Source organism: Chelonia mydas, chromosome 15, assembly GCF_015237465.2.
Source record: "Chelonia mydas isolate rCheMyd1 chromosome 15, rCheMyd1.pri.v2, whole genome shotgun sequence".
In the NCBI taxonomy this organism is placed as follows: Eukaryota; Metazoa; Chordata; order Testudines; family Cheloniidae; genus Chelonia; species Chelonia mydas.
Window position 1 is genome coordinate 19,954,609 of NC_057856.1, and position 26,025 is coordinate 19,980,633.

Below are 26,025 nucleotides of genomic sequence, written 5' to 3' on the forward strand. Positions count from 1 at the left end.
ACTAATGGGGCTGGCACTTTCCAAACAAATGTGGTTGGTAATTTAGAAATCAATGGCCCATCAGTGCCTAGCAAGATAAAAAACCAAGTGGCTTCGGGGCTGTGGCTCAAGTGAACCAAAGAAGCCTCCTACTGCGAAGGAAATGGGCCTTGTCAAGTACTGCTTCCTCTTTTATTGTGGGTCTGCAGCAGAAGCAGCCCTCCCAGAGCCTCCCAAGCTTGTTGATTACGATTTCCAGCCCATGTTACCTGCTTGTCTGTTCTGATCAAGGATTTTTTTTTTTTGTTCTCCTCCTGCAGCAGCCCCGGACTGGGATAGGACCAGAGCAGCAGCAATGTTGCAAAGATAAAGTGTTACAATATGAGTCCAAATGGATGCTGCAGCCTGCTTCCGAGTCCCTGTGTCATGCTATTAACGGAGGCCTGGCATTTGGGGAGAAGGGAGGGGGTGATTTTTGTGGCAGAGAAACAGAACAAATGTACCAGCAGCTACTGGAAAACCCAGACCTTTAGGATCCATTAACAGTAGCACCGCCCTTTTGACAGCTCCTTGGGTGTGGAATGGTTTACCGGCTCTGGATCTAATTCAGTCCCTTTAGATGCCCCCAGGTGCTTAGTGAACACTCAGGGAAATGGACTTAACATAAGAACGGTCATACTGGGTCAGACCCATGGCCCATGTAGCCCAGGATCCTCTCTCCGATGGCCAGTTGCAGATGTTTCTGACAGTCGGAGACTTAGGGACACCCAGAGCAGGGGTTTGCATCCCTGACCAACTTGGCTAATAGCCATTGATAGACCTATCCTCCATGAAGTTATCTAATTCTTTTTTGAACTCCGTTATACTTCTGGCCTTCACAACATACCCTGGCAATGAGTTCCACAGGTTGACTGTGCGTTGTGTGAAGAAGTTGTTGTTTTAAACCTGCAGCCTGTTAATTTAATCGTGTCACCCTTAGTTCTTGTGTTACCTGAAGGGGCAAATAGCACCTCCTTATTCGCTTTCTGCATATCAGTGATGACTTTATAGGCCTCTATCATTCCCCCCAGTCATCTCTTTTCTAAGCTGAAGAGTCCCAATCTTGCATGGAAGTTGTTCCATCCCTCTAATAATTTCTGTTGCCCGTCTCAACACCTTTTCCAACTTGAATATCTCTCTTTTGCGATGGGGTGACCAGAACTGCACACAGTATTCAAGGTGTGGGTGTACCATGGATTTATACAGCAGCATTATAATCGTTTCTATTTTATTATCTATCCCTTTTCCAAGCTTTTTTGACTACTCCTGAACATCAAGTGGATGTTTTCAGAGAACTATCCACAATGACTCCAAGATCTCTGTCTTGAATGGTAACAGTTCATTTAGCTCCCTATCATTTTGTATGGACAGTTGGGAATGTGTTTTCCATCGTGCATTACTTTGCACTTATCAATATTGAATTTCATCTGCAAGTTGGTTGCCCAGTCACTCGGTTTTGTGAGATCCCGTTGTAGCTCTTCACAGTTGGGTTTGGACTGAACTACCTTGAATAACTTTGTATCGTCTAAAAGAAAAGGAGTACTTCTGGCACCGGATCCGATGACGTGAGCTGTAGCTCACGAAAGCTTATGCTCAAATAAATTGGTTAGTCTCTAAGGTGCCACAAGTCCTCCTTTTCTTTTTGCGAATATAGACTAACACGGCTGCTACTCTGAAACCTTTGTATCGTCTGCAGACTTTGCCGCCTGATTGTTTACCCCCTTTTTCCAGATCATTTATGAATATGTTGAACAGCAACAGGTCCCAGTACAGATCCTTGGGGAGACCCCACTATTTACCCCTCTCCTCTGTGAAAACCGACCATTTATTCCTACCTTTTGTTTCCTATCTTTTAACCAGTTACTGATCCGTGAGAGGATCTTCCCTCTTATCCTGTGACTGCCTACTCTGCTGAAGAGCCTTTGGTGAGGGACTTACCCCAGTAAAACCACCAAAAACTAAACAATCTGGTGCAGCCATGTGGACACTGCTCCCTGCAAGCCACACCATTCCCTGAAGCACTGAAAGAGTTAATATAACTCATTTAACACCACACCCACCCACTCACCCCAAAATGGCACCAAGTGTGTGAGAGTCACCATTTAGATTCCTTATCCAGCTTCCCGTTAGGCCACCGAAAGACACCAGCCTGTTCAGTGCCACCGTAGTGGCTAGTATGAAGAGAAGTTACTTGTCAGCGTGATCCACATGGGAAGTGGGAGAGAGAAAGGCCAATGATTAAAAGACGTTGGAAGAGATGTTTCTCTCATCATTTAAATCCATCTGGAAGTTAGAAGAAACTAGTGCTGCTCTTTTCTTCTTCTTCTTCTTCTTTTTTTAACGAGTCTCTTCCAAGAAATATCTTTGAAGAGGCTCCTAGGTGGATTTTCAAGAGCAATTTTCAATGTTGACCTCAGTGGGAACAGAGTTAGGCCAGGGCTCAGCACTTTTGAAAATGGCTCCCTTAAAAGTGTTCTACTCTGAAAATCAACATTGCAGGGTTCCATGTTGACTGTCTTTCACTGGCTCCAGACTTAGGGCCAGTGGAAAATTTCCAATTTTTAAACACATTGTTTTTGCTTGAAAATTAAATTTTGATCCCAACCCCCACTTCCCCCCAGTGAAATAGTTGATCACAATTTTGCGGGGTTTCCAAGCAGTGCAATTCCACACCAAAGTTGCTCAGTTTACAGTTTAAAGGATGTTTTAAAAATCCAGTTGCCCTTCAAGTTCTCCTTGGATCTGGCTCCTTCTTGCTCACCTACCACCACCAGGAAGAAGGGGTTATTTACCTGTACAGTAACTGTTTACAGTATGGGAGTGGGGGGAAGCGGGGAGAGAAGTTTTGTGAAAATTTCACTGAACATCTTTACCCTCTCTTTTTTTGCTCAAAATTCAAACATTTTTGACGGAAAGTGTGAAATTTAAAACATTTCAACCAACCACAGAAGCTACACGTATGTACAGCTGTAGTTCACCTCCGCTGAGTCAGGGGGGCAGGTGTTGGTCCAGGAGCCAGAAAGAACCCAGCTTGACTCTCTGGACCCATGTAGAGTATGGGGACAGTTAGAAAACCATCTTTTTACTTGTGAACTGAGCAAACTGGATCTGTAAGCGAAGGAGAGACAAACATGGAATTTTGTGACGTCATTTTTATGGAGCAAGATCCCCACTTTAAAACAATTAATCCCCTTCGTTCTCCTTTAGTGTATTGGTGCCAAATTAAACAGTGACAGTGGCATACAGAATAATTGATTCACAACTGATGGTATCATAATGGCATCTGGCTGATATAAGAAGCCAGCCAAAAAGCAGAACCTGTTATTTGAAAATACATCTAAAACGAGCGCGTGCATCCACAATTCAAAGTTTAGTCCCTCACAAATCCTTGAAAGGAAGCCTTAAACGAATGTGATTTTTGTATGCAGCGATCAATCACAAAATACATCTAGAATAGAATTTAGGGGCGCAGAAAAGTTAGATGCATGTGGATTACACTGGTTTCATGTGTGTCACTGCATCTCAGCTGAACGACTGCACTCAGTGCTTGTAACAGCCCGCTACTTGCGCCGAGATCAAAGAGCTACTCTAGCTCAAGCAGTCAAGGAGTATGCTGAAGACAGGGGGGATCGATACCTGCTGTTGACCATGGTATCTGTGTTTGTGTGGCCAAGGTTTAACAGAGAAGCCCTTAAATTTAAACATCTGGAATCAAAGGTGACCTTCACGTCCTTCATAAAGGCAAATATGTTTCTGATCTATAGAAACTGGCGCGGGTTAGCTTGAGATCAGTTGGCAGCATAGATTTGTTTGTGAAATGTACCACTTTGCAATCAAGCCCAGTGCAGTCAAGATGCCATTCTATCTCATACATCCACTCGGATGCATATATTACATTACTGAACGTCAGCACAGCTGTTGCATCTTTCCCACTGCCTTACACCGAGGCTGCTTTTGTTCCTGGAATAACAACTGGGTTTCACCACTATCTGGTCTGTTTTCAAGAAACCAGAGTGGCCTTTCAATGTATCCATGCCTTCTCTACTTGGCAGTTCTTACACACCCCGAGTGTTACATCTCTACAAAACCTTTATAACTAATATTCAGCAATGTCTTTATTCTTTAGCTGGTTGGGGGAAGAAGAAGGTGCAGAACCCACAGTCCATTATTAGACCTTTAACTAAAAAATAAAAATAAACCCAGTTCACTTCTCATGGAGAACTTGAAACCTTCGCTGCCATGTTCCTAGGAATGTTTGTTTCGGCGGTAACAGTGTAGCATGGTGTGATTTTTTTCCACCACCAGTCCCTGAAGCACCGTAACATCTTCTTGTCCATGTTACTGGATGTCATAGTGCTGCGCAAGCCACTGCTGCTGTCCACAGGCTCGCTAGCACAAGGCTTGCGGAGAGTCTGAGCGCCGGGCGGGCCGAGAGGGAATCTGAGGAGGAGGTGCATGAGCAGACCTCGTAGCCATTTTCCGAACGGCTCTCGTCGTGCTGCCCTTGCTTGGAGCGCGCCCCAGTCCTGCTGCGCCCTGCGGAGTCTGGAGAATCAGACTGCATGTCACCGCACACCAGCCAGTCTCTGGCGATGGACTGAGGGTAACCGGGTTCTGCTTCCAGGTCATTGTCCAACACTTTCCAGTACTCCTTGCCCCTGAAGAAATAGATCGCACCTGGAAAAAAAAAAAAAAAAAAAAAGACATGCAGGGTTAGCTGGCATGAGCGCTGGGGGGGCTCTCTATCACTAGTCTCTTGCGTGCAGGTGTCGCCATGGCAGCAAAGGGGTGCTCCCACCCAGCTGGACATCCCAGTAACGGAAACACCCTGAGCTGATGGGAGCAGGTGCAAGTCCAGCAGGAGTAATGGAGTTTTTGTCCACTTGCACCTGTTCATGCCAGCACAGTAGGCAGGGACATGGTGCCACCTGTTTGTTCACGGGGGTAGCTTTGGCCTATGCTACTACAGTGGACAAGTCAGGGGGGGTCTGCCATACACATGACGCACCAGCCATGGTGCCAAAGGCCCAGTGATGGTGGAGGAGGAAGATGGGCAAGGCCTCATATGTCTAACTTGACAGAAGGGCCTATATGTTGATGTGCCCAGAGAAAATATACTGGGGGTTTTGGGATGTCTCTGGTGTATTCTTAAAGAGATAACCTCAAGGCCTTTAACCCACAAGGGGCCTGGGAAGAGAAACTCCTACAATATACTGTGCTCCTGCTAGCCAGACGTTTCCAAAACACCTCAGCATTGAAGCCTCCCACAATGTCTTATGCATCATTTAAGTCCCATGTTAAAGGGTTAAGTGGTTCATAGGGCCTTGCACATGTAACACGGACAGACCCCGGTCGTCAGTGGGCAGGATCGAACCTGGGATCTCTGGAGCTAAATGCATGAGCCTCTACTGCATGAGCTAAAAGCCATATGGCCCTTAGCTAAGGCTGTAGAGCAGACTCATTAATCTCTCTCTACGTGGTCTTGGTGTCACTAGATGGGACAGAACACCACACCCAGGAGGTGTGTGGATTGCACACAGACCTCTTGTCCAGGGTAAATTTCATCCACGAACAGGTACATTTTAAATTCTCTGAACTTGCTCCATCCTTGTTAAGGATACCTGCCAACGGGAGTGATGGGGTACGCTCAAAAGCTTCCAAGGTTCAGCCCGATAAGCCCCTGGAGATGTCCCTCTTCCCAGGTCGCTATTACGTTGTTAGTTTGACATCTAAATCAAACCGGGAAGTGCCACTTTCTTGTAAGCAGTGCTTGTGCTGGAGGGAATGGATGGTTTTACATGTCTCCACTAACGGAAGTTCCTGCCCCTTCCCCAGGGAGATCAGGCCCCACACCAATAAATCTCATTCCCTAGAAGGAGCTTCCTGATCCCCTGCCAAACATTTACTTAAAAAACCAAAACTCTTTATATCTTATTGACTTATTTTTTTCCAACACAAATTTCAACAAATATGGCACAAGACAAAATCCATATTCATATCCAACCCACCACATGATACGGCTCAAGCCAGACTATCGCCAAAACAGGACAGACTATCGCCAATGCCCTAATCAACCACCTTAGGAGGCCCCAGTCCTACAAGCTACTCTAAATGATCCTTTTGTCTGTAGGAACCCCACTGATTTCTGTAGGGCAACTGGCAGGATTAGGGCCTTTGGTTGTCTGTTTCTTAGGGCAGGAACTGTCTCTCACTACATGCTTGTACAGTGCCTAGCACAAACGGTTGCAATAGGAATGTAAAACGATAATGAATAACAAAGGCAGAAATCCAGAACATGGTATCTTTGCAGAGCACATGTAGGATGGGAAATAATTCTGAAGACTTCAAGGAAAAAAATAATGTTCACAGCAAATAATAGATCAATAAAACCTATCTGGTATCAGACAAGTATCAATGCCACTTCTATCATATATATGCAGCCTGACACACAGTAACTGATCTGCCTTGGTGTTCATTGTCTTTAGAGGTGGATGGCTGCCATACTAAAAAAAACAGAGTGCAGTGGAGGATGTGTATACTGCTTGCCTAGGGAATTTAATCTCATTATTCGTAGAACTAAATTCATCCTGGTACTCCTAGTTATAATTTGTTGTCCTATGCTAAACAATTCCTCTCCCTTAGGTCCTCAGACGGGCAGGTACTTGGTGCAGCTAGCCTGCCCTACAGCTCACACTGCCATCCTACATTCTATTTTTAACACATTAGCTGGATGAGAGCTAGTGTGGGTACGTCTCTTGGAGGTGAGCGTCACACCCTCACCACGGAGGGTAGACATACCCCAGATTGGCAGTGCTGCAACACTTTAAAGACAAAAAATGCAAAGAATCTCCTATCCTATCAAAGCACCAGGGGAATGGGGTAGCAGGACAGAGTTACCTTCACTGGAATTTGTCTAGGATGCTGGAACACGTGCTCCACTTTTGCAAAAATGCCCCGAGATTCCCAGAGTGATCAGGAATTTATTGTTATGTCCAAAGTTGCATGTCCCTTAATATGATGTGGAGCATTGGTTGGTATTGATATTATTGTATGTGTATAGCACGGTTTTGACAGAGAGAAGAGTGTCCTCAACATATCTTCCTGGGGTTTACCTCTGACGTCTCCCACCCAAGAAATGAGCTTGCCCAACTCTGCTTATTTCATCCAGTCACAACCCAAGGTGGCATGTTTGCCATCAGACATATTGCAGCCCCTGGCCGGTGCAATACAGAACCCGGACTTGCCTACATCCTGGCATTTGCTACTTATTAGACATGCTTTACACATCAAGCAGTGACACATGTCCAGTTACTGAGCAACATCTTGCAAGACTGATCACAAGATTCTTGTGATGACATCTCTGTCTCCCTTGAGTAAAACTGCACCATAGAATCATAGAATAACAGAGTTGGAAGGGACCTCTGGAGGCCATCTAGTCCAACCCCCTGCCCAGAGCAGGACCAATCCCAACTAAATCATCCCAGCCAGGACTTTGTCAAGCCTGACCTTAAAAACTTCTAAGGAATCATGGTGAGATTTCATAGCTGTACTCGCAAAGTCTCATGAGAACTCCAGTGATAATGGTGCATCAGTGCTGGAATAGCATGTTAGGTCCAGTCTACACTTAAAAAGTTTTACTGACATAATTATGTTGGTAAGGGATCTGACTTTTGTTTGCCAGAATAGTTATACTGGTGAATGCCCTATTGTAGATGGAGCTATACTGGGATAAGACACTTAATATTGGTATCGCTTATTTTGCTTTACTGAGACAGAATACGCTACATGGGTATAAGCGCTTTTATACTGGTATAACTAACTGTGCCTGCACTAAGGCTTTTGTTTCGTCTCCAATTTAACTGTGCTGGCCTAGTTAAAGCCACAACATTTTTAAGTGCAGACAACGCCTTAGGTTTAAAAAAAAACAAAACCAAAAAACTCTGCTAAGCTAGCACCGACTCACCATCTGACCATCTCATTGCGTCATCTAATGTGCTTGGAATGCCCTTCCACAAAGTGGTCTCTGAAGGATAGCCGGGATCCATCCTCCGCTCATGGTTGTCATAGCGCCAGTAGAGACGGTCCTTAAAGAAATAAGTCTTGTCATTGTGGGCCCAGGAGAAGGCAGCGTCGATGCCTCCCGGTGGCAAGCCAAAATCCAAAATTGGCCGAGGGTATCCTTCCTCCACGTTATTGTCTTTAAACACCCAGTATCTGTCTCCTGCGGAGAGGAAACAGACATGTAGAAATATCAATTCTGCTTCAGGTTACACTCCATGATCTGCTGCTGTGACAATCCCTAGATTCAAATTCACAGCACTCCAGAAAGAGAACTACAAAACAACCACCTGCCGAAGAATCTGCTTCTTGTGGGAAATGCTGTTTGTGTCAAACTCCCACTTGGATACAGCCAGCCTTTGCTATTTTGCTGCTGGAGGCATTAGGTCCCAGGACATAGACATGTTGATTATGCTGCGTAGTCTGAGGCTAGTCATCTCTGGTTATGCCATTTAATTCCCACCCCCTTCCCCTTTGATTTCCACACAATAACTGTTTAATAGAAATAAAAAAGTCACACACAGCTTTCGAGGGCCAATGGAGAAGTTCTGTCTGTAATTCAACTTTTACACACGCACGTACGCACCACCTTTGTAGGAGACTCCCCCACGTTTCTGTGCATTCATTCAGCTGGATTTGAAAGACCTGCACATGTGGTAGGAAGGGCACATGGGGTCTCGAGCGATCTCTCTGTCTCGGGTACTTATATGGCCTCCATTACCATAGCATTTGGCTGCTCTCCTGGAGGGGAATCCATACAGTCCATGCTCTAGCGCAGCTGCTCCTCTGTGCACAGAGGGTACAAACTGCAAGCCCTGTGCTCAAAGCTGTGAATCCGGCCCAGGATCTATAATTGGACCTATGGATTGTGTGCCTCTCTGATATTGTTCTTTCAGTAGCTGTATGGTTTGGCAGGGTCCTTGTGGAGTCCCACACATCATGGCAGCCATTTTGGATTTCCTCCATTTGAGAAAATAATGCTTCGGCAGCATGTGGGAGGCCTTAAAAGCTTTAATGGGTGCAGACACATGCGTGGGATCCATTACTGAGGATAATCCATTTCTGCAGCTTCACCTCTACGATTCAGCACTTCCAAAATCAATAATTTACCACACTCAAAGTGGGACATTAGAGAGGCAAAAAGCAATTTCCAACTGAGAGAAGCTTAGCACAGCTGCTCCTTTTGGAGTTATCCAGTAGACGAGCTCCCTAAAAAGCACCAAAGACGCAGTTTGAGTGCTGGCTGCAGTAATTACACAGTGGAGACACAGCCACAGTTTGGAGTGTGGGAAACTGCTAATTAGTTAAATTCAAACGAACAGAGCAACTACTGGCAGCAGGCATAATACCAGGAATGAACAGGCCTGAGGTACATTTAGTTCTTCTGGGTGGGACACTTCAGACGTATGAACCGAACCTAATGTCTAGTCACTAAGGTGGAACATAGTTTACTGAATTTCTGTAATACTGTAATGAAGTGAGCTGTAGCTCACGGAAGCTTATGCTCAGATAAATTTGTTAGTCTCTAAGGTGCCACACGTCCTCCTTTTCTTTTTGTAATGAATCAGTGCACTGCAGACAAAAACAGTTCTCAGCTAAATCACACGCAACTGGGGACCAGGGCTAGAACCCTGGCTCTTCAGCGCCCAAACTATTTGAGCTCAAGGAACTCCCCCCTTAGCTAATACTACTAGTAGGGCCCTTCTACAGCTTGGCTACTACAACCTCACTCAGGCACTGATGCACACAGCCAGCAGATTCCTCCAAGTGCCTCCAGCAACACTGAATGCTCTTGGTGTACGTTGTTTCACATGCAAGATGCGCAGGGTAGGCCCTGTGAGTACAGAAGAATTAAAAACCCATCTTCACTCAATGAAGTATAAAGGGAAAGAAAAAGAAGATGCGAATTCTTAGGAATTGTAGCACGTTTAAGAGAAAAAGTAGTTTGCTACTCCAGCTGGCCCTGTTTGAGAAAGTGAATTTTTTTTACCAAACATAATTGTTGCTTTTGGAGTGGGTGGATTAGCAGCCTAATATGTATTAGTCTTGCAACGATGGGTTCATGGCAGCTTATGACCCAGGAGCTCAGTGGACCACCTCAGCATACGCACCTGGGGCTCTGAAATGTCACCTGCCACACTGAGGCTTACTTGTCCAGCATGGCAAATTCCACTGAATGACACCGAATTCCTCCTTGCCTGCAGGACTAGTGGAAGTTTAAAGCTACTGATACAGATACCAGCAAGAGATGTGTGATCCCTTTAATGATGTTTTTGCTCTTACCTTTGAAGAACACGATCTTGTGGTCATTGGTTCTCTCGTACACCGCGTCCACACTGTCCATATTGAGGGGTAGACCCCTCCAGAAACGGTGGATCTGAGCTGGCTGGAGGGAGACCAAGTGTTTATTGCGAGTCAGTCTCCAGAAGTACTTGCCTAGATGAATACAGATTGGACATTAATGAACCAGGCCATAACACCCCTTTGCTAGGAGGAAAAAGCTGTGGGTGGAGTCAGGGGACAGTAGAAAACAAAGTACATAAGGTGGGAACTATGAAACTACTTGCTTTCTTTTATTCCCCATCCCTTGCATGGCTCCCATATCGCTGACCCTGAGCCATAAGGAGAAATCCACTCCCGTTTCCCTTCCAGACTCTGCATTGCAGTCACCATCCTTCTGTCTGATAAATGAATCTTTTACGGGTAAGAGCATCCGTGCTGCTCCAGAGAACATTCTGCAGGGAGACAGGAGATATTTCCCCTCCTTCCCTCCAGGGCTGAATATGCTGCCTCAGCAGCAGTACCAGCATCACTACCACCCAGCAACTGAGCACCTGAGACCAAAGAGTACTAAGGCAGCTAAAACCAGGCTAGATCAGACCACAGACTAGCCCAACAAGTGATAGCCTCTGAAGAGACAGAAGTATCTGGAGCTTTTCCCTCTCCCCACTCCCCCAATTGCTTTAGCGAACAGTGACTACCACTGTATATTGCTCTGCCATGGCTCTGACCTCCAAGTGTTTGAATATTTTGCACATCCCTCTGCAACCATCCCCTGTTGTGTACTAGGAAAAGGTGATCTGAAATCCAGCAGCTTTTATAAAGGGGTAGGAATGGAGGAGTGAGAGGAAAAAAGAAAAAATACAGAGGAAGAAAGGAAGAGCTGACGTATATTGTGCACCATTCCAAGGTGTTCTGAGAAGGTGGCCTCCTTCTCACCCGAAATGTTACAACGAGACAAATTCTCTGCTGATGTAAAGGAGCACAGCGGCAGCAACCTCAGCTGCACCCATCTATGTCAGCCCTAGGAATTGGGGCTCAGCAAGAAATCACATTGGTTGTGATGGGAGGGGAAGATCAATGTTTGCTGTGGGGTACAAGTTTAAGGCTGAGATATTCAAAGGTGTATCAGGCAGTTAGGTTACCAAATCCCATTCAATGGGAGTTGGGTACCTAATTCCCTTAGGCACGTTTGGAACTCTCCACCTGAATTTCTGTGGTTTTGCAGCACATTCCATGAATACATATTCCCCTGGGATCTCTATAGCATGAGTTTTGAGCTGGAGGAAGCAGGCTGAGTACCTTCCCTATCTCCCCTCAGTCTCCTCTCTAGTACCCCCATTCCCAAGAAGCTATTGTTGTGAGGTTATGCATATCCCTTTCAGCATAGCAGGGATCCCCCGGGAAATGAGCAAGAGGCCCAAGATGTTTCTTCTGATTTGTATTCAAGACATTCAGCTACACTTCTACAGAGTTGGCAGACTGACACACCAACTTTCAAAATTTTATGGAAATTGGATCTTAGCCTAATAATGCAGGAGGCAAAACTCCAACACTTAAACATCTGCAGAGAGGGGATTTTTTTATTACAATTATAAGGATTTATATCACATACTTATTCTTCTGCTGCATTTTGCCTATTTGCTTTATATGACTAAAATCTATGTCTGAATAATATATTCAACTGTTAGGAATGGCAGTAATTACAAATTCTTTTAAGATCATTACAAATCTAGTATTCAAACAGTGTGGCTATTGTAGATTTATGGAAACACGTAATTAAATGAAGATGTTCTTTGCATCTCTAATTAGGCTTGCACTGGAAAATGCCAGATTTTCACCGTTTTCAGAAGAAATACTGCTTGGCATAATTGCTTTGCTAATAGGAACGTATCTAAAGTTAAAAGCGCTCGGTGCTAATTTGACATAACTGGAGAAACCCCACCAGCACTTAGCAGCACTCTTTCTCTATTGATGCACCCAGCAGGTGTGCAGTTACAAGAAGCCAGTTTTCAGTCCGAATTCAAAGTCGGGAATAAGCTGATTTCCAAGAGGCTGTCGGGAGCAGCAGAAACATAGCAATTTCGGTAGCAGTGAATTCCGAATGCAATAGCTCCCATTTGCCCACGAAGCTCATGCTATCACCTCACCGTGGCCAGGTCTGCCTGCCAAAGCGCCGTATTTACCCGTATTTACCCTGACTATCCCCAGGCCATCCTGGACAAGAACTGTAATTAGTGTACAGAGTGAAATGATTTCATTTATGGTGAGTGAGCCTGATAGAAGACCAGCCCAAGCCTGGCAGGTTGAAATGTAAGGATGAAAACCAAGGTTAAGATGGGCCTTCCCGACCTCCCCTAATTCACAGAGATCATGGGAAGTCCCCGTTCACGTGGGCGGAGGCATTTTGCTTTTTCTGATGTTTGGTGGTTTTGATTCCAGCTGGGAAATGCTCTCAGTATGCGGGATATCTCTGGCAACATTTCTATACACGCTATATAAATGGGAGAAAGTTTAAAACTTGGGTTGCCTAAAGTGAGGTTCCTAAATCAAAGTGGCCTGATTTTCAGAAGTTCTGAAACTCTGCAATTCCACCAAAGTCCACAGGAGCTCTGGGTAACTGACGGTGCAGTCTGTATGTGAACTGCACCGGTTGGAGGGACTGCATAGAAAGCTGCCCTCTGTGTCGTGTTCCTTCAGGTTTCACATTACCGTTTGGTGGCATTCTGTATGCAGTTCTGACAAGTTATTGCCTCAGCACGCTGGGAACTGCCACACAAGAGGTGATAATTAATTACCTCAGTCCAATCTAGAGCTTTTGAGCCAGATCCTTAGCTAAGGTAAATTGAAGTCAATGGAGTTATGCCAGTTTACCCCAGATCTGCCTGTTGACATCACTGAAGCTATGGAGATTTATACCAGCTGAGGCTCCATTGGCATCAGTTAGCCAGGTCAATACAGATTTCTACCAGCCGAGGATCTGGCCCTTTAACTCTGCCCTTGCTTCTCCAGAAGAAACACACACATGTGCAAATATATGCCAGAAACAAACCATGAGGATTTCTCTCTTGGTTTTTCGTTCTAGTTCTCCTCTCCTAACCCCTTTCTTCCTTGCAGGCTCTTTGGAGCCAGCAGCTGTATGCAGGAGTGAGAAAGAAAAAGACAGCTGCAGAGAGGGCCTCGCGAGGCAAACATCATCTTCTACCTTGTGCTGCCTCAGCGGCACAGACATCTTCAAATGCTTTTGTTCGTTCCCTCTTTGGACGCCCTCCCTCCTTCTATCTGGTAGTGACATGTTTCAATGGAGATGCCGTAAACTCTCCTCGTTTCTGTTTATCACCTCAGAGAGGAGATGCCTTTTTTCTCCCCTAGGAAATCAGTTGGGTCAGTTCTGGACAAACGATTGCCGAAGAAGCCGTGCATCACAGTGGCCTCAGTCGGGGACCTTTCCATCTCGAATGCAAAGAAACCCCAAGGAGGCCAGGCAGAGAAGGACTCTGTACAGCTGAGGAGGCACTGGCAGGATTCTCTTAGACAGCCTGTCACCCCTGGAGATACACTGTCAGCAACTGTTCAGTAAACATGAAACCAGATGGTGCTGTAACTCTGTGAGTGTGCTGTCGTCTTTGGATGATGGTGCATGCACAGCATGTGGAACCAGGAACGTGAAGCATGGGAGGAAAGGGAAGTTGAAGGCATTCAGGACAGAAGTCAAAGTGATCTGCGGCTGTTCTCTCAATCCTTAGATGGACCCAGATTTGTACTCTGATACTGCAAATATCAATTTCAGTTCGTCACTTTGAAATCCTGGAGAGTCTGGTTGAAGAGCTCAAATAGTGGCATAGCAGACACTGATGATATCCTGTCTCTAACAGTGGCCTCTGAGAGCTGGTTCAGAACAAAGTGTAAAAACCCCATAATGGGCAGTTATGCAAAACCATGACTGGGGGCAGGATGAAGTGGGGAGAAAATGGAAGTTTCTTCTGAGCTCCAAGCAGTCAGTGATTGCCTGGTGTCCTGAGGGCCTTACCATCCAATTAGTGTAATTGCAGATGTTCTTACAGTTTACATATATTCTTAATCATTCATTAGAATCCTATTCAATTTTTTGCCTCTTCAGCTTCTAGCAGCAGTGAATTCCATAGTTTAATTATGTGTCAGTTTAAATTTATTGTCTCTTAATTTCACTGGATTTCCCCTTCATTCTTGGGTAAGCAGAAGTGCCTGATTTACCATTCAGTAAATTGTGTATACCTCTACCACGACCCTCATTCACCTTCTCTCTGAAACAAGCAGGCCTCATTTAGGCTTTGTCTACACTACACAGCTTTTAGCGATACGGCCGAGTCACTAAAAGTCGGGCAGCATAAACGCTGTTTGTTGGTGCTTTTGCCAACAAAATACTTCCGCCCCCTACGAGCAGGATTTGCATTGTTGACAGGAGAGCGCTCCTGCCAACAACAAGCCATTTACACGGCCACTTGCCATGGCAAAACTTTTGTCTTTCGGGGGTGGGGGTGGGCTTTTTTTAAGCACCTGTGAATGACAAAAGTTTTGTCATTTAATTGGCAGTGTAGACAAAGCCTTAGTCACTCATCTGGAAGTCTCTACATGTTTGCATCGTCACTGATGCCTGTCTCGAGGTCTCTTCTTCATCCTTTTGAAAATCATGTCTATCGTACTAGTTTTGAGCCAGGTGGTGATCCTAACAGCTCCACTCTGCGCCAGTGGCCTGATTCTCATTTACACAGAGACCTCCTGACACTGCTCCAGCAGGGTCTGAAGGTGGGTGTAGATGGAGGGCCTTAAAGTTCTAAGGGCCCTTTATGCTGCCCCAATGGTGTAAAGTGGCCTCAGTGTGAATGAGAATCAAGCCCTGGCAGGCAGCTCTGGAGCAAACCCAATATTACTGGATGTGAACCTAGTGCCGCAACCAATACCCTGACTCCATGCCCCGGACGTCTTGGCAAAGCCATCCCTCTTCTGGAGACCAGGTTTAAAGAGAAGAGTAGACTGAAATGTTTGCATGAACGGAGCCCAGCCGCATAATGCAGAGCTAGGTGCGGCTTCGGCTTGGCAAAGGTCACCCAGCCCTTACGCGGAAAGCAGCTGCTTACCTTTGAAGAAGAAAGCCTCGCCTCTGATCTGAGCCACGGCATCAAAGTGAGTGTTGCATCTGTTGGGGATATCTCTTCTGAGCCTGCAGAAAGACAGCACTCATGTGAGCGGCAGCCCTACCCCCGCAGCCAGGAGCAGGGCTCTCCAGTTCCCCAGGACTGAGCACTGCTCCCCCAGGCAAGCAGCAATTCCCCTACCACTCACTGCACTGGCTCGTCTGGCTGAAACCAATTCCCCAGTGCACACACAACTGGGATCTGCTGCCCTGGGCCATCGAGATGGAGGGGTTCAATGAGACATGGCTGTAGCTAGGAATGATGCAGAAGGTCACAGAGGCCTAAAGTTTGGCGGGTCCCTGCTCCCACCCCCAAATCAGTCCTGCTGTGAACCCAGCCTTGTGCACAGGGGGTTTTCCAAGGCACAGGCTCTGCAAAGCTTTTCTGGACAAACGGCCGCTTTAAGACAGTGTTCTCTACAAAACGAATCCATGGCAGACACCCGCCCCCTCTCCCATTTTCTATGTGAGACTGTTACCAAGAGCCAAGGAGATGGGGAACTAGATTCTGCTCTCCGTAGCACCTCTGGAAAGCCAGAGGAACTCCAGGGCAGGCGAAGCTATTACTCCAGTGTCACCCTGCTGTGTCTGAGAGCCCGTCTGGGCCCCCTGCATGGGAACAGCAAGATACTTGCTGAACAAAACACACTCAGGCTGACACGAGTGACTTCAGCACACAGGAACTCCGGACGTAGACTCTGAGTGGCTGGGGGTCACAGCTGCACCCTGAGGCAGTAACAGAAACCAAACAAAGGGGGTGAGGGGCCGGATGGTGAATGCCCAGATAGTGACTAGCCTGGCTGAGATCCTGTTTTAACAAGGTGTATGGTGGGACCACAGGGAGTATGAAGAATTTAAAGAGTAACGAAGCCCTTGTACAATGATTGCTAGAGAGCAAGGAAAGGATTTGTGAACCATATACAGATCAGCTGCTCTCCGTGACAGGGAAGCATGAATCTAATTTGCCTTTAGAAGAACTCCATATCAGACTGCCGGCACCATCCTTCTCAACTTCTCCCTATGTAACATGCCAGCCACATGTCTAAGCCCAATCAAGACTTCACCATGGTATCTGAGCACCCTTCGACTCCATAAAACAGACTTCACGTTAGCAATACAGTGCTGTGTGGCCAAGGGGAAGAGCCAGCTCCCTTCTTTCAAAGCATCATGGCAACAAACACAACTGATACAATTGTGCCACGAGAAACTTAACAAATCTTTGTGTTTCTGACAACACACCTGCCTCAGAGGAATTGGGATTAGAACCCTTGTCCTTCAGCTCCAAAAACATAGACCTCTACCACTTGACCTGAACGAAAATTCCCTTTGCTAATAGTAGTAGATCCCTTATCCTCTCTGTGGTTCAATCACTAGAGGATGGCTCGCACACACACAAAACATTGCAAGGGATTTGCTTTAAATGCCGAGAGGGAAGGAATCTACGAGCCCATTATGATGACAGCTTTGCAGAGGGTATCTAACTAAACACGAACAATACAGGACCCAGCCCACCCACACTGTGAGGAGGATGAAATCTCCCAGCATGAACCTCCTTGTGCTTTTAGACTTTTAACCCTACCTTTTGGGGGCTTTATCAGGAAGAGCCCACTGCATGATTCTGACCCGGGTCAGTAAATTGATGGAATTATCCCATTGCAGGGTACATCCTAAGTAACACATTTTGCCCACATTCCCCCAATCTGACAGCCCTACCATCATTCAAGAAACTCTCCATAGAAAGGCCCTTCCCAGGACAGCCTCTTGCTCATCCTCACGGGGAAAAAAAAAAAGTAATATCCTTGCATGCTTCCAATGATCTCCCTGCTTCTAAGGAACAAAGCAGAATCCTAAAGACAGCACTTCAATTATCCAAGGGACCCTCCAAATATAACGAAGCCCCTGAGGCCATGCTGGGTTGCATCAGCTGCATAATCGTAATTCATGAACTCTGAGTGGATTTTACCAGCAGAGAGAAGGCTTCCGTGACCCTGATACGCTGCCCAGAGCTGTCTTGCCTCATAGATTTATCTACTCCTCTGCCTATTCATTATTGAAGAGACACTTGTCAAAATTAAAATCCTGTGTTAGATCCTCCGCTGGTATAAAATCAGTGTATCCCCATGGAAGTCAATGGATTTATGCTAATTTATGCCAGTTGAGCATCTGGCCCCATATATTTTAAAAACAACCTCTACCTGAGTTACTAGCAACATCTTCAATCATTAAAATTAAAGAATTTTAAAAGTGTAATTGACTTTTCACCCTGATGCTATTTCGATTACGGCTCTGCTCTTCCCCCGACTTAAGAGTGTGAAACTAGACTTGTCAATTTCATACTCTTTCCAGTGAGTTTCATGATCTGATTCTCCCAGTGTTGCTGCCAACATTGAAGAGAAATGCTTCGTACATAAAATATACGGTTTCATTTAATTAAAAACATCATGAAGAGATTTCGACACATAGTAGGCCAAATTCATTCCTGGTAGAAGTAAGTCATCTGAAGTCTAGGCAGTTACACTAAGACAGCATGTGGTTCATTGGGATTAGAAAGACAGAAAGACAGAAAGAAAGACAGAATATTCCCTTATTTCTCTTGTAGCGCCTCTTGTTTGAAATACATACAATAAAGCCTAGATTTTCATGAGTGACTAGCAATTTTGGGTACCCAACTTGAGAAAACGTAAAGGGCTCCAGTTCTCAGATGGTGGTGCTCAGCACTTTCTGAAAATCCAAAATGAAATATAAGCTTTGGCCCAAATCCAAAAGGGTAACTTAAGTTAAATCAATGGATGTTAGGGGCCAAAATACCTTTGTGGATCTGGGCCTTTGCCAGTTAGACAGCTCTTTAAATAAAAATACCACACACATGCAAGCATAGGTGAGGGTTTGGATACTATGTCTACCATAGAAGAATGACATTCATCTTGTCCTTTTTCCTTAATAAGTAGCTCAGAATTTGCACTTTTCCTTTTTCTACAAAATCCCCCAGCACACCCTAAATTCCTTATTTATGTTCTAGTCCCGAATTAACATCTCATTGAGCTTCTTACCACACTGGTTTTACCCTTGGGCCACTTCTAACTCTTCTGGACCCACATTACACAGAGATTGGTAGTAACAAAGAATGCAAACAGGACACCAGTGGCCAGAATGAGCTCGACCTCAGCGGTTCCCAGGCTGGAAGAATTAGCACCTCTTGGGGAAAGCACCGCACACGAGTCTTCAAAGGTTCTTGCTAGGAGCCTCTGCACTTCACACATCTACCCTGAGCAAGCAAACAAGCCTGTTCTGGAGCTGGACTCAGAATCTACACTCAAAAATCTAGTGGGTCCCCATGAGAGCGAGCCCTGTATGTAGAAATCACTCCTTTGGTTCCCCCCCTTCCCAATCTGAAAATCCCCATCCCCATGGTTGGTAACTAGCCATGATTTGGGAGGGGAGGGGACATGTATTGGAGTCACCCCTCTGCCCACTTCTTCTGGCTTTAACTCCCTGCTGAAACCACAGCTGAAGGGAAGTATCCACCCCTTGGTCTGAGAAGACACCCATGCTTCAGGTGACTCTTCACAAGGACATTGGTGGCCGTTCTGCTTACTGCACAGTGGAGCGGTTCTCTGGCAGCTCTGGCAGAAGGGGGTGGTCGTCAGTTTTGGTTACTTCAGGCTTGGCTGTTGGGGATACAGAATCCCTGACTCCTAGGAATAAAGACAAGAAAGCATTAGAGGGCACACCACCCCCACCAGCCAGACAGTGCATCCTCTAGAAGAGCTGTCTCTGCGAGCCACTGCTGATGAAGTGAAGCGTAAACCCACTCATGAACTAACCATATAGCTGCCAGATTCTGACTTTGTCTTCGTAAGGCAGGTCATACTTCAGGGGATCCCCCACCGGTCCCTGGTAATAGGGTCTCATGATAGACTCTAAGGCAGAGATGTGGGTCAAGCCGATGGCGTGGCCAAACTCATGGACTGCCACGGCAAACAGGTCCATCCCATGGGCATCTGAAAATAAAGTCATCATCAACATCAAAATAACACTGCATGCTCATCACGCTCTCGGCGGTGGTGGGCATTCAGGCGTCTACTTCAACATGCCCATGTGTGTCAGTGTGAGGGAGTGAGGTCGAATGGTTGGAGCAGGAGACTAAGCGTCTACAGGAGATCAGCGGGCAGCTCCCTGGGAGAGGCAGTCTCTGATCAGACGGCCCGCAGTGGTCCACACATTTACAGACAGGAAGTGCTTTTGCTACAGCGTTGGCCCCAAGTACCTTCGTTTAATTCCAACAGTGAGCGGCTGGGGATATCCACCAGCTGACGGATACCACACTGCCAGCACTGCCCTATCTGGCAGAGCCAGCGTCACTGCCAGCTGGATATCCCCACCCGCTGTACCTAGCGCGGCACTGCCCTGAAGCTCTGGGGCCCCTGGATAGATAAGGCCAATGTAAGGACTTTGTTCAATACTGGGACAGGGACACTGGAGGGCCTCAGGTTCATTGTCCCGAGACACAGAGTCGTAGGTTCCACACGGGTTGCCTTTATTAGCAGCTGTATCGCAGCAGAGTCAGACAGGACATGTCTGTGGCTGACGGGGGCAGCAGGTGGTCCTGCCTGACTAGCGGTCTTGAAATCTCAGCTGTTTGCCCAGTTCCCCTTACGGAAAAGCACTAAAGGGTCCCGCAGGAGCTGCCCACACCACCACGGCTTGCAGCACAGCTGTCTGGGGTCTCAAGTGGCTTGGCCCAGTGGATTGGGAGGCTGTCAGTGCGTGTGTCCGCAGGGCTGCCTTCATGACCCAGTCTGAGCATGGGCTGGGCAAGAGAAAGAGGCCGGTGAACAACCAATCGTTTGGAGTAAAGGGCTGGGTGCAAAAAAGCGTGCAAGGGGAAGAGGAGAGGGGAGCCTGCTGTAAGGCAGCTTTGGTGGGGAGGTCTGAAAATCAGGTTGCCATAGTAACATTCGCCGCAGGAGATGCAGCATTGAAAGGGGAATATGGTCAGCTTTGACATTCTTTGTAGCCAGGTCCTTTCTCCTGGGGGTCCTGATTTTTGAAGGTGGGGACAGAGAGGTGCAGGGTGAGAGAGAAATCAGATTCACCAAACAAAAAAAACCCCCCAAAAAACAAAAAAAAGAGAGAGAAAATATTAGTCAATTTCAAGAAGGAAGATTAGGTCTAAATGAAATTATTAAACCCAGGCAGCAGACACCACTGGGACGTCGGCAGGAGAGGTGGCGTGACAAGAAAATTAGCAGCTGATGACTGGAGCAGTCACATTCTGTCAAAATCCAACCAAGATGGAGCTTGTGAGATCTCCGGCCTGCCACGCCGGCCTGCACAGCTTTGCTTTTCAAAGTCTCTCTAGCTCCTGAAACTGGGCTGCGGTCTTGAAAGGCTGAAACTGCATGTTAAGTGGAACTTCTTATTGCCTTAAGGTAAATGCCTTAATCTGGTAGAGCTGGCGGTCCTTTTCCCTGGCTTCCTAAGGGCAGACAGTATTATTTGTTTCTAAGCCACAGCTGGCGTTGCCCTGTCTTCTCTTATTGGGAGCAGGACAGCTGGTTATTGGACATTGAGAACAGCAGACTTCAGCCTAACCTGTCTCTGCACCACCAGCTCCATCCCCCAACTAGTAGGGGGGCTGTGGGGAGCTGATTGCCCTATAGTCAGGGGGACTGGGGCAGAATCCTTGGGACCTGAACTCTTCTATCTGAGGTGTGGCAAAGCAGCAGAGTCAGTGAAGGACCAAGGGTCTCATTCCCCACTGCCATGCATCTCGTGCCTTCATTGACACCTGTGAAAAGTAGGCGGGAAAGCAACCTTCTGACCTGGTAGCACTTTATGCCCATTTTGCACAAGTGCACATTGATGACAGTAGGTAGAGGAGATTCAGGTCCCTAGAGGAGCTAGGAGGGGAAGAGCAGGAGTGAACCTGAAGGCAAAGTCTGTCTGGGAGAGCAGGACCGGAAGGTAGAGCGGGGAAGTGAGTGGGCAAGGGCTATTTTTCAGTGGGCTCCTATTTATTCCTCATCCTTCCGCAGTGTAGGAGTGTTGCTGATGGGCTTTGCAAGCAGATCCCTACAGATCTCACTGGGTGGAAGCAGGGCTTGAGCTGCAGCTGTGGAGGAAGAACCCGTGTGCTCTGGCTTTCCCCTTAGCTGGTCTCTGCACGCCAGCACTGGTGCCAGAGGACTCTCAGTTCTGCCACCGAAGCCTCCGCAGAGCAGGGTTGAGGAGCCCTGTGAACTCAAAGGCAGCCCAACCAACCTCATCACTTACTAGTTCAGAGACCCCAGGGCAGGGAGCAGCAGTGGGGGGCCACACAGGGATTGTGGGAGTGGCAGATGGGAGCTCTGGGTTACGTAGGTGTGGCAAGTGAGGGATTATGGGGAGAAACGGGAATACGTTACCACAGTTTCCTCCCTGACTTGGACAAAAATGTTACTGGCCTTTGGGGACATAAGGGAGCGAACAGAGGTCTCTGGGGACCCAAGAGATGTGCACAGGACCCCAAAACCCAAAGGGTGCCCATAACAGAGATTTAGATATTTACAAAGGAAGAGGCTCGGAGTTCATGAGTTCTGCTCCAACTCTCGGACTCTGACGTACCTGATGATCGGAAGGTCCAAAATTCGTCGTCATCGAAATGAGTGTCTCCTGCGGTATGATGGTCTCCAGGGAAGAAAGCATGTGCTACCGTGCCGCCAGGCCCATCAAAGGGATACCCATCATTGTGGTCTGCTTTGGAGAAGTCTATCTGTATGTCAGCGTTGTTACCCGCCACTTCGTGGAAATTCAACGGGGTGATGTCACTCCAGACCTTCAGGGCATAGTACATGAGGGCGCGGACCGTGTCATGGCCCAGGTGGGATTCTTTGGGGAAGGTGCGGACTCTGGGATAGAAAAGAGAAACCAAGGACATGAAAATAATCAGTATCAGTGGCGGTCCAGCTCTTTCATTCTGCCGATCACTTCATGATCCTCTCCAGGACTCATCCTCCTCTCAGTTCCCAAATCCTTGGTCTATTCTGCAAAGCACCAGAAAGGGCCCTGTAGATGACTGGTGGTCCATGGGGCATAGCTTGGCAACCACTGACATACACAGTACTCTATTGTTGGTTCTCCCACCTCTGCCCTCCACTAGGTGGAACGTCAGACCCGGGAAACTTTGTGTGAATTTGTGTCCCCCCCACCACTCCCCACCCCCCCAGTAGATACATCCTATGGAAAATACAAGAATGAATGCTACTCTGCAAGGGGCAGTGTTTCACAGATCGCTCTCGGTAGAGCTGGTCAAACTCAACATTTCTGTTCTGCAGAACATTTCAAAATTTCCTTTCATCCCAAATCAGAACAAAAGTGGAAATTCTGAAATTTCCTGCAAAACCAAAATAAAAAATAATTAGAATACAATGAATTTAACAAAATATAAAAACTGAAATGATGAAGTTGAAACGAAACCCTTTGATCTTATTGAAACAAGATGTCTCTATTTTCTGGGGTCAAATTTAATTTACATTCATACTTTGCGCAAAAGTTTCATTGAACCAGTATCGTCCAAGGGAAAATCATTCTGCTGGAAATGTTCTGACAAGTTCTGCCCTTCAACAATAATGGTGATTTTATATCTAGGGTACCAGCACACCAACCAAGGCACCCAGGGAGCTGCCCAAACAATTAAAGCAGTCAGGGCAAGAAAGAAAAACAAACATTTAATATTCATAGAATCATAGATTTTTCAAGTCAGAAGGGATCATCATGATCCTCTAGCCTGAGCTCTTGTATAAACACAGCTCAAAGAATTGCATCCACTATTAAAACACAGGTAAGATTAAAATTCACCTCTAACAAAGATCCTGCCGTGATGGGCATGGTATAACTTATGAATTGAAGAGATGATGTGTTTTCAGACTGTTGCTAATAGCGGGAAGAGGCTGACAGGGACAGCTACCTAGGGAGAGCAGGTTCCAAACCCTAGGGGCTGGGACGGTGAAAAATTGATCACTCATCAATTTACAGTATGTTGGTGGAACCATGTAAAACTGGCGAGATTGTGTGAATTCCAGCTATTCCTTCATCCAGTTAGGAAAGGACACAGGGGTTTTCTTTTCTGCAGCAGACCATTGGCCTAGTTAGTCCCCTCTCACTTTCAATGGGAGTTGAATAAATAACTATGCGCAGACACACGTTATTAGAGATTAAAATCCCATAGTGATGGAGGTAGTGTAATCTAGTGGATAGGGCATTAGATTGGAACTCAGGAGTACTGGGCTCCCTTCCTGGCTCTGCCACTAGCCTCCTTGGGCAAGTCATTTCCCCTCCCTGTACCTCAGTTTCCCCATCTGTAAAATACAGATAACAATACGGACTCCTTTGTAAAGCACTTTGAGAACTATGGATGAAAAGCCCAGTCTAAGAGCTAGGTTTACTCTTAGTTATTCCACCCCCTAAGTTAACAGCACCCAAACAAGCACCCTTTGATCTGACCCGTATCTTTTTAGCATGCAGCAGGCATATGTGAACCATCCTAGATCCTTTATTCATAGCCACCTTTATTTCCCCTGGGGTTGTGTGTCAGGTTTTCAATTCAGTGCACAATCTGATTGCAGAAGTCGTGCTAATTGTCTGAATGTGATTAGACGGAGACTTTTGTCAAATATCAATGTGATGTTCCACAGTACTATCTGATCAAGCGCCAGTGAAAAGAAAACACTTCCCAAGCATGATTCAGCGGATAACTTCCCTCCTGCCATTCCCCCTCTGGCTGAGCTCGCTCCTCAATTTATAGGCATCACCTGACCCGTCCCAGCTGGGTTTTAATAATCAAACAGAGCCAGTGGGTCCCAGACCCCTTGGCCCTTAAAGGGGCAGACCGCCCTGTTACACGTACACATACTGACCCAAGAACCTTACACATATCCCAGTTCTGCAAGCTGCTCCAGGTAAGTCAGTGGGAATGTCAATGACAGTTCCTGAAGAACTTAACATCTAAAAGACGAGATGGGTACCATTTTCATAAATGCCTATATGCCTTAGGAGCCTAAGTATCATTTTCAAAAGCACCTAGGTCACTTAGGCTCTTTTGAAAAATTTGCCTGACAAACAGTAGGAGGAGAAACTGAGGCAGAGCGCAGTGAAGTGACTTGCTCATGGTCACACAGCAGGTTAATAGCAGAACTAGAACCCCGGTCTCCTGATTCCCAGTCCAGTGCCCCTCTTCATAACCACATGGCCCCTCTAATTATTAGGGTTAGTGATTCATTAACAATGTGATTTTCTTCATGAACTGGTGGGGATTCCTTGAGGAATGACACTTTTATTATCCACTGCTACTTTTACAGCAGGGCAATCTTCTGGTTTCCTTTGCTACTGCTGTCATACAGAAAAAATATTGTATATTCTCATGGGGGTGAGGGGAATGAAAAGGGACCTTACAGACATGCCATTACACACCAATTTAAAACAAACCAGTCAGGGAATAGGTTTGCCTCCTCTAAACATGCTGTATTTTATTAGGATTCTTGCCGGTAACAGCCTCTTGACAGTCCTTCAAGCTGAAAGCTACCACACAGAAATGCCTTGTGATGTGTGACAGTAAAGTAAGCGTACAGGACAGGAGACAAGCGATGCTAAATACAAATGGGATACTACACCTGGGGACATGAGAAGCAAACTAAAATTTTAACCAAATGGAACAACTGCTGGGATAAATATCATTCCAACACTGTGAGCCTAGAGCTTATACAGTATAGCCAGGGCTAGGTCATTGCAAACTCTTACACTATTTCACTTTGGGCAATGCAGGTCAATCCCTTAGCTTCTGGATCCACAGGCTCCGGAACTAGGAGATTATCCATTTGTACTCAACTCTAAGAATCCAATTTCAAAATTCATTTGCCATGACTTAATTAATTTTGAATGGGCTCTGTGGTGTAAATATTCATCCCTTCATTCAGCTGATGGCTTGCTTTCCCTCTCATTATCCGTTTGCCAGGCTTTCTTCTGCTGTCACAATCAGCACAAGATCTGAGTTCGCCTCCTGCCTTACAACTATGTAGCATCCTAATGCGCATGTCAGGCAACTCCTATCATACCTATTCATATGGGGGATACATCATGGAAACTGCCAGGACCTCCACTGAAGAATTACAACCCCTAGCTGACATATCTGTATCAGCAAAAAAAACCCCAAACCCCTGTAGACACAACTATGCTAATAGACGAGTGCTTCCGTTGGCATAGGGAAAGTCATTCAGGGAGACAGTACAGCCATGCCGGCAGAGGAGTTCTCTCTGCCAGCGTATGCAGGATCTCCACTAGGGAGCCCTGCTGGCACAGCTATACCAGCCAAGGCTACGCAGTGTAGACAAGCTCTTGTAGGCACGGTCATCTGCATTTATTCACTAGTACATTGTTGATTCAACTGAATAACCCTGAAGGGGCTCTGACCTATCTCCAACCCTCCTTAGAAATGGGTACTGGGGGTGGGGAGAGATTAG

The 26,025-nt window shown here is 46.4% G+C and overlaps 1 protein-coding gene across 3 annotated transcripts in view; it reads right to left on the reverse strand.

The window, feature by feature from the left end:
- Positions 1-294: 294 nt before the first annotated feature.
- The window catches only part of MMP17 (matrix metallopeptidase 17), a 105,671-nt gene continuing 79,940 nt past the window's right edge, over positions 295-26,025 (reverse strand). For all 3 annotated transcript variants that reach the window (XM_043529550.1, XM_037878832.2, XM_043529549.1), the window contains exons 4-10: positions 22,136-22,419; positions 19,354-19,530; positions 19,125-19,224; positions 15,474-15,556; positions 10,360-10,512; positions 7,982-8,239; positions 295-4,695 (exon numbers count right to left, since the gene is read on the reverse strand). In XM_043529550.1, coding sequence (XP_043385485.1) covers positions 4,367-4,695; positions 7,982-8,239; positions 10,360-10,512; positions 15,474-15,556; positions 19,125-19,224; positions 19,354-19,530; positions 22,136-22,419 — 1,384 coding nt within the window. In that variant the 3' untranslated portion in view covers positions 295-4,366. The remainder of the gene's footprint in view (positions 4,696-7,981; positions 8,240-10,359; positions 10,513-15,473; positions 15,557-19,124; positions 19,225-19,353; positions 19,531-22,135; positions 22,420-26,025) is intronic.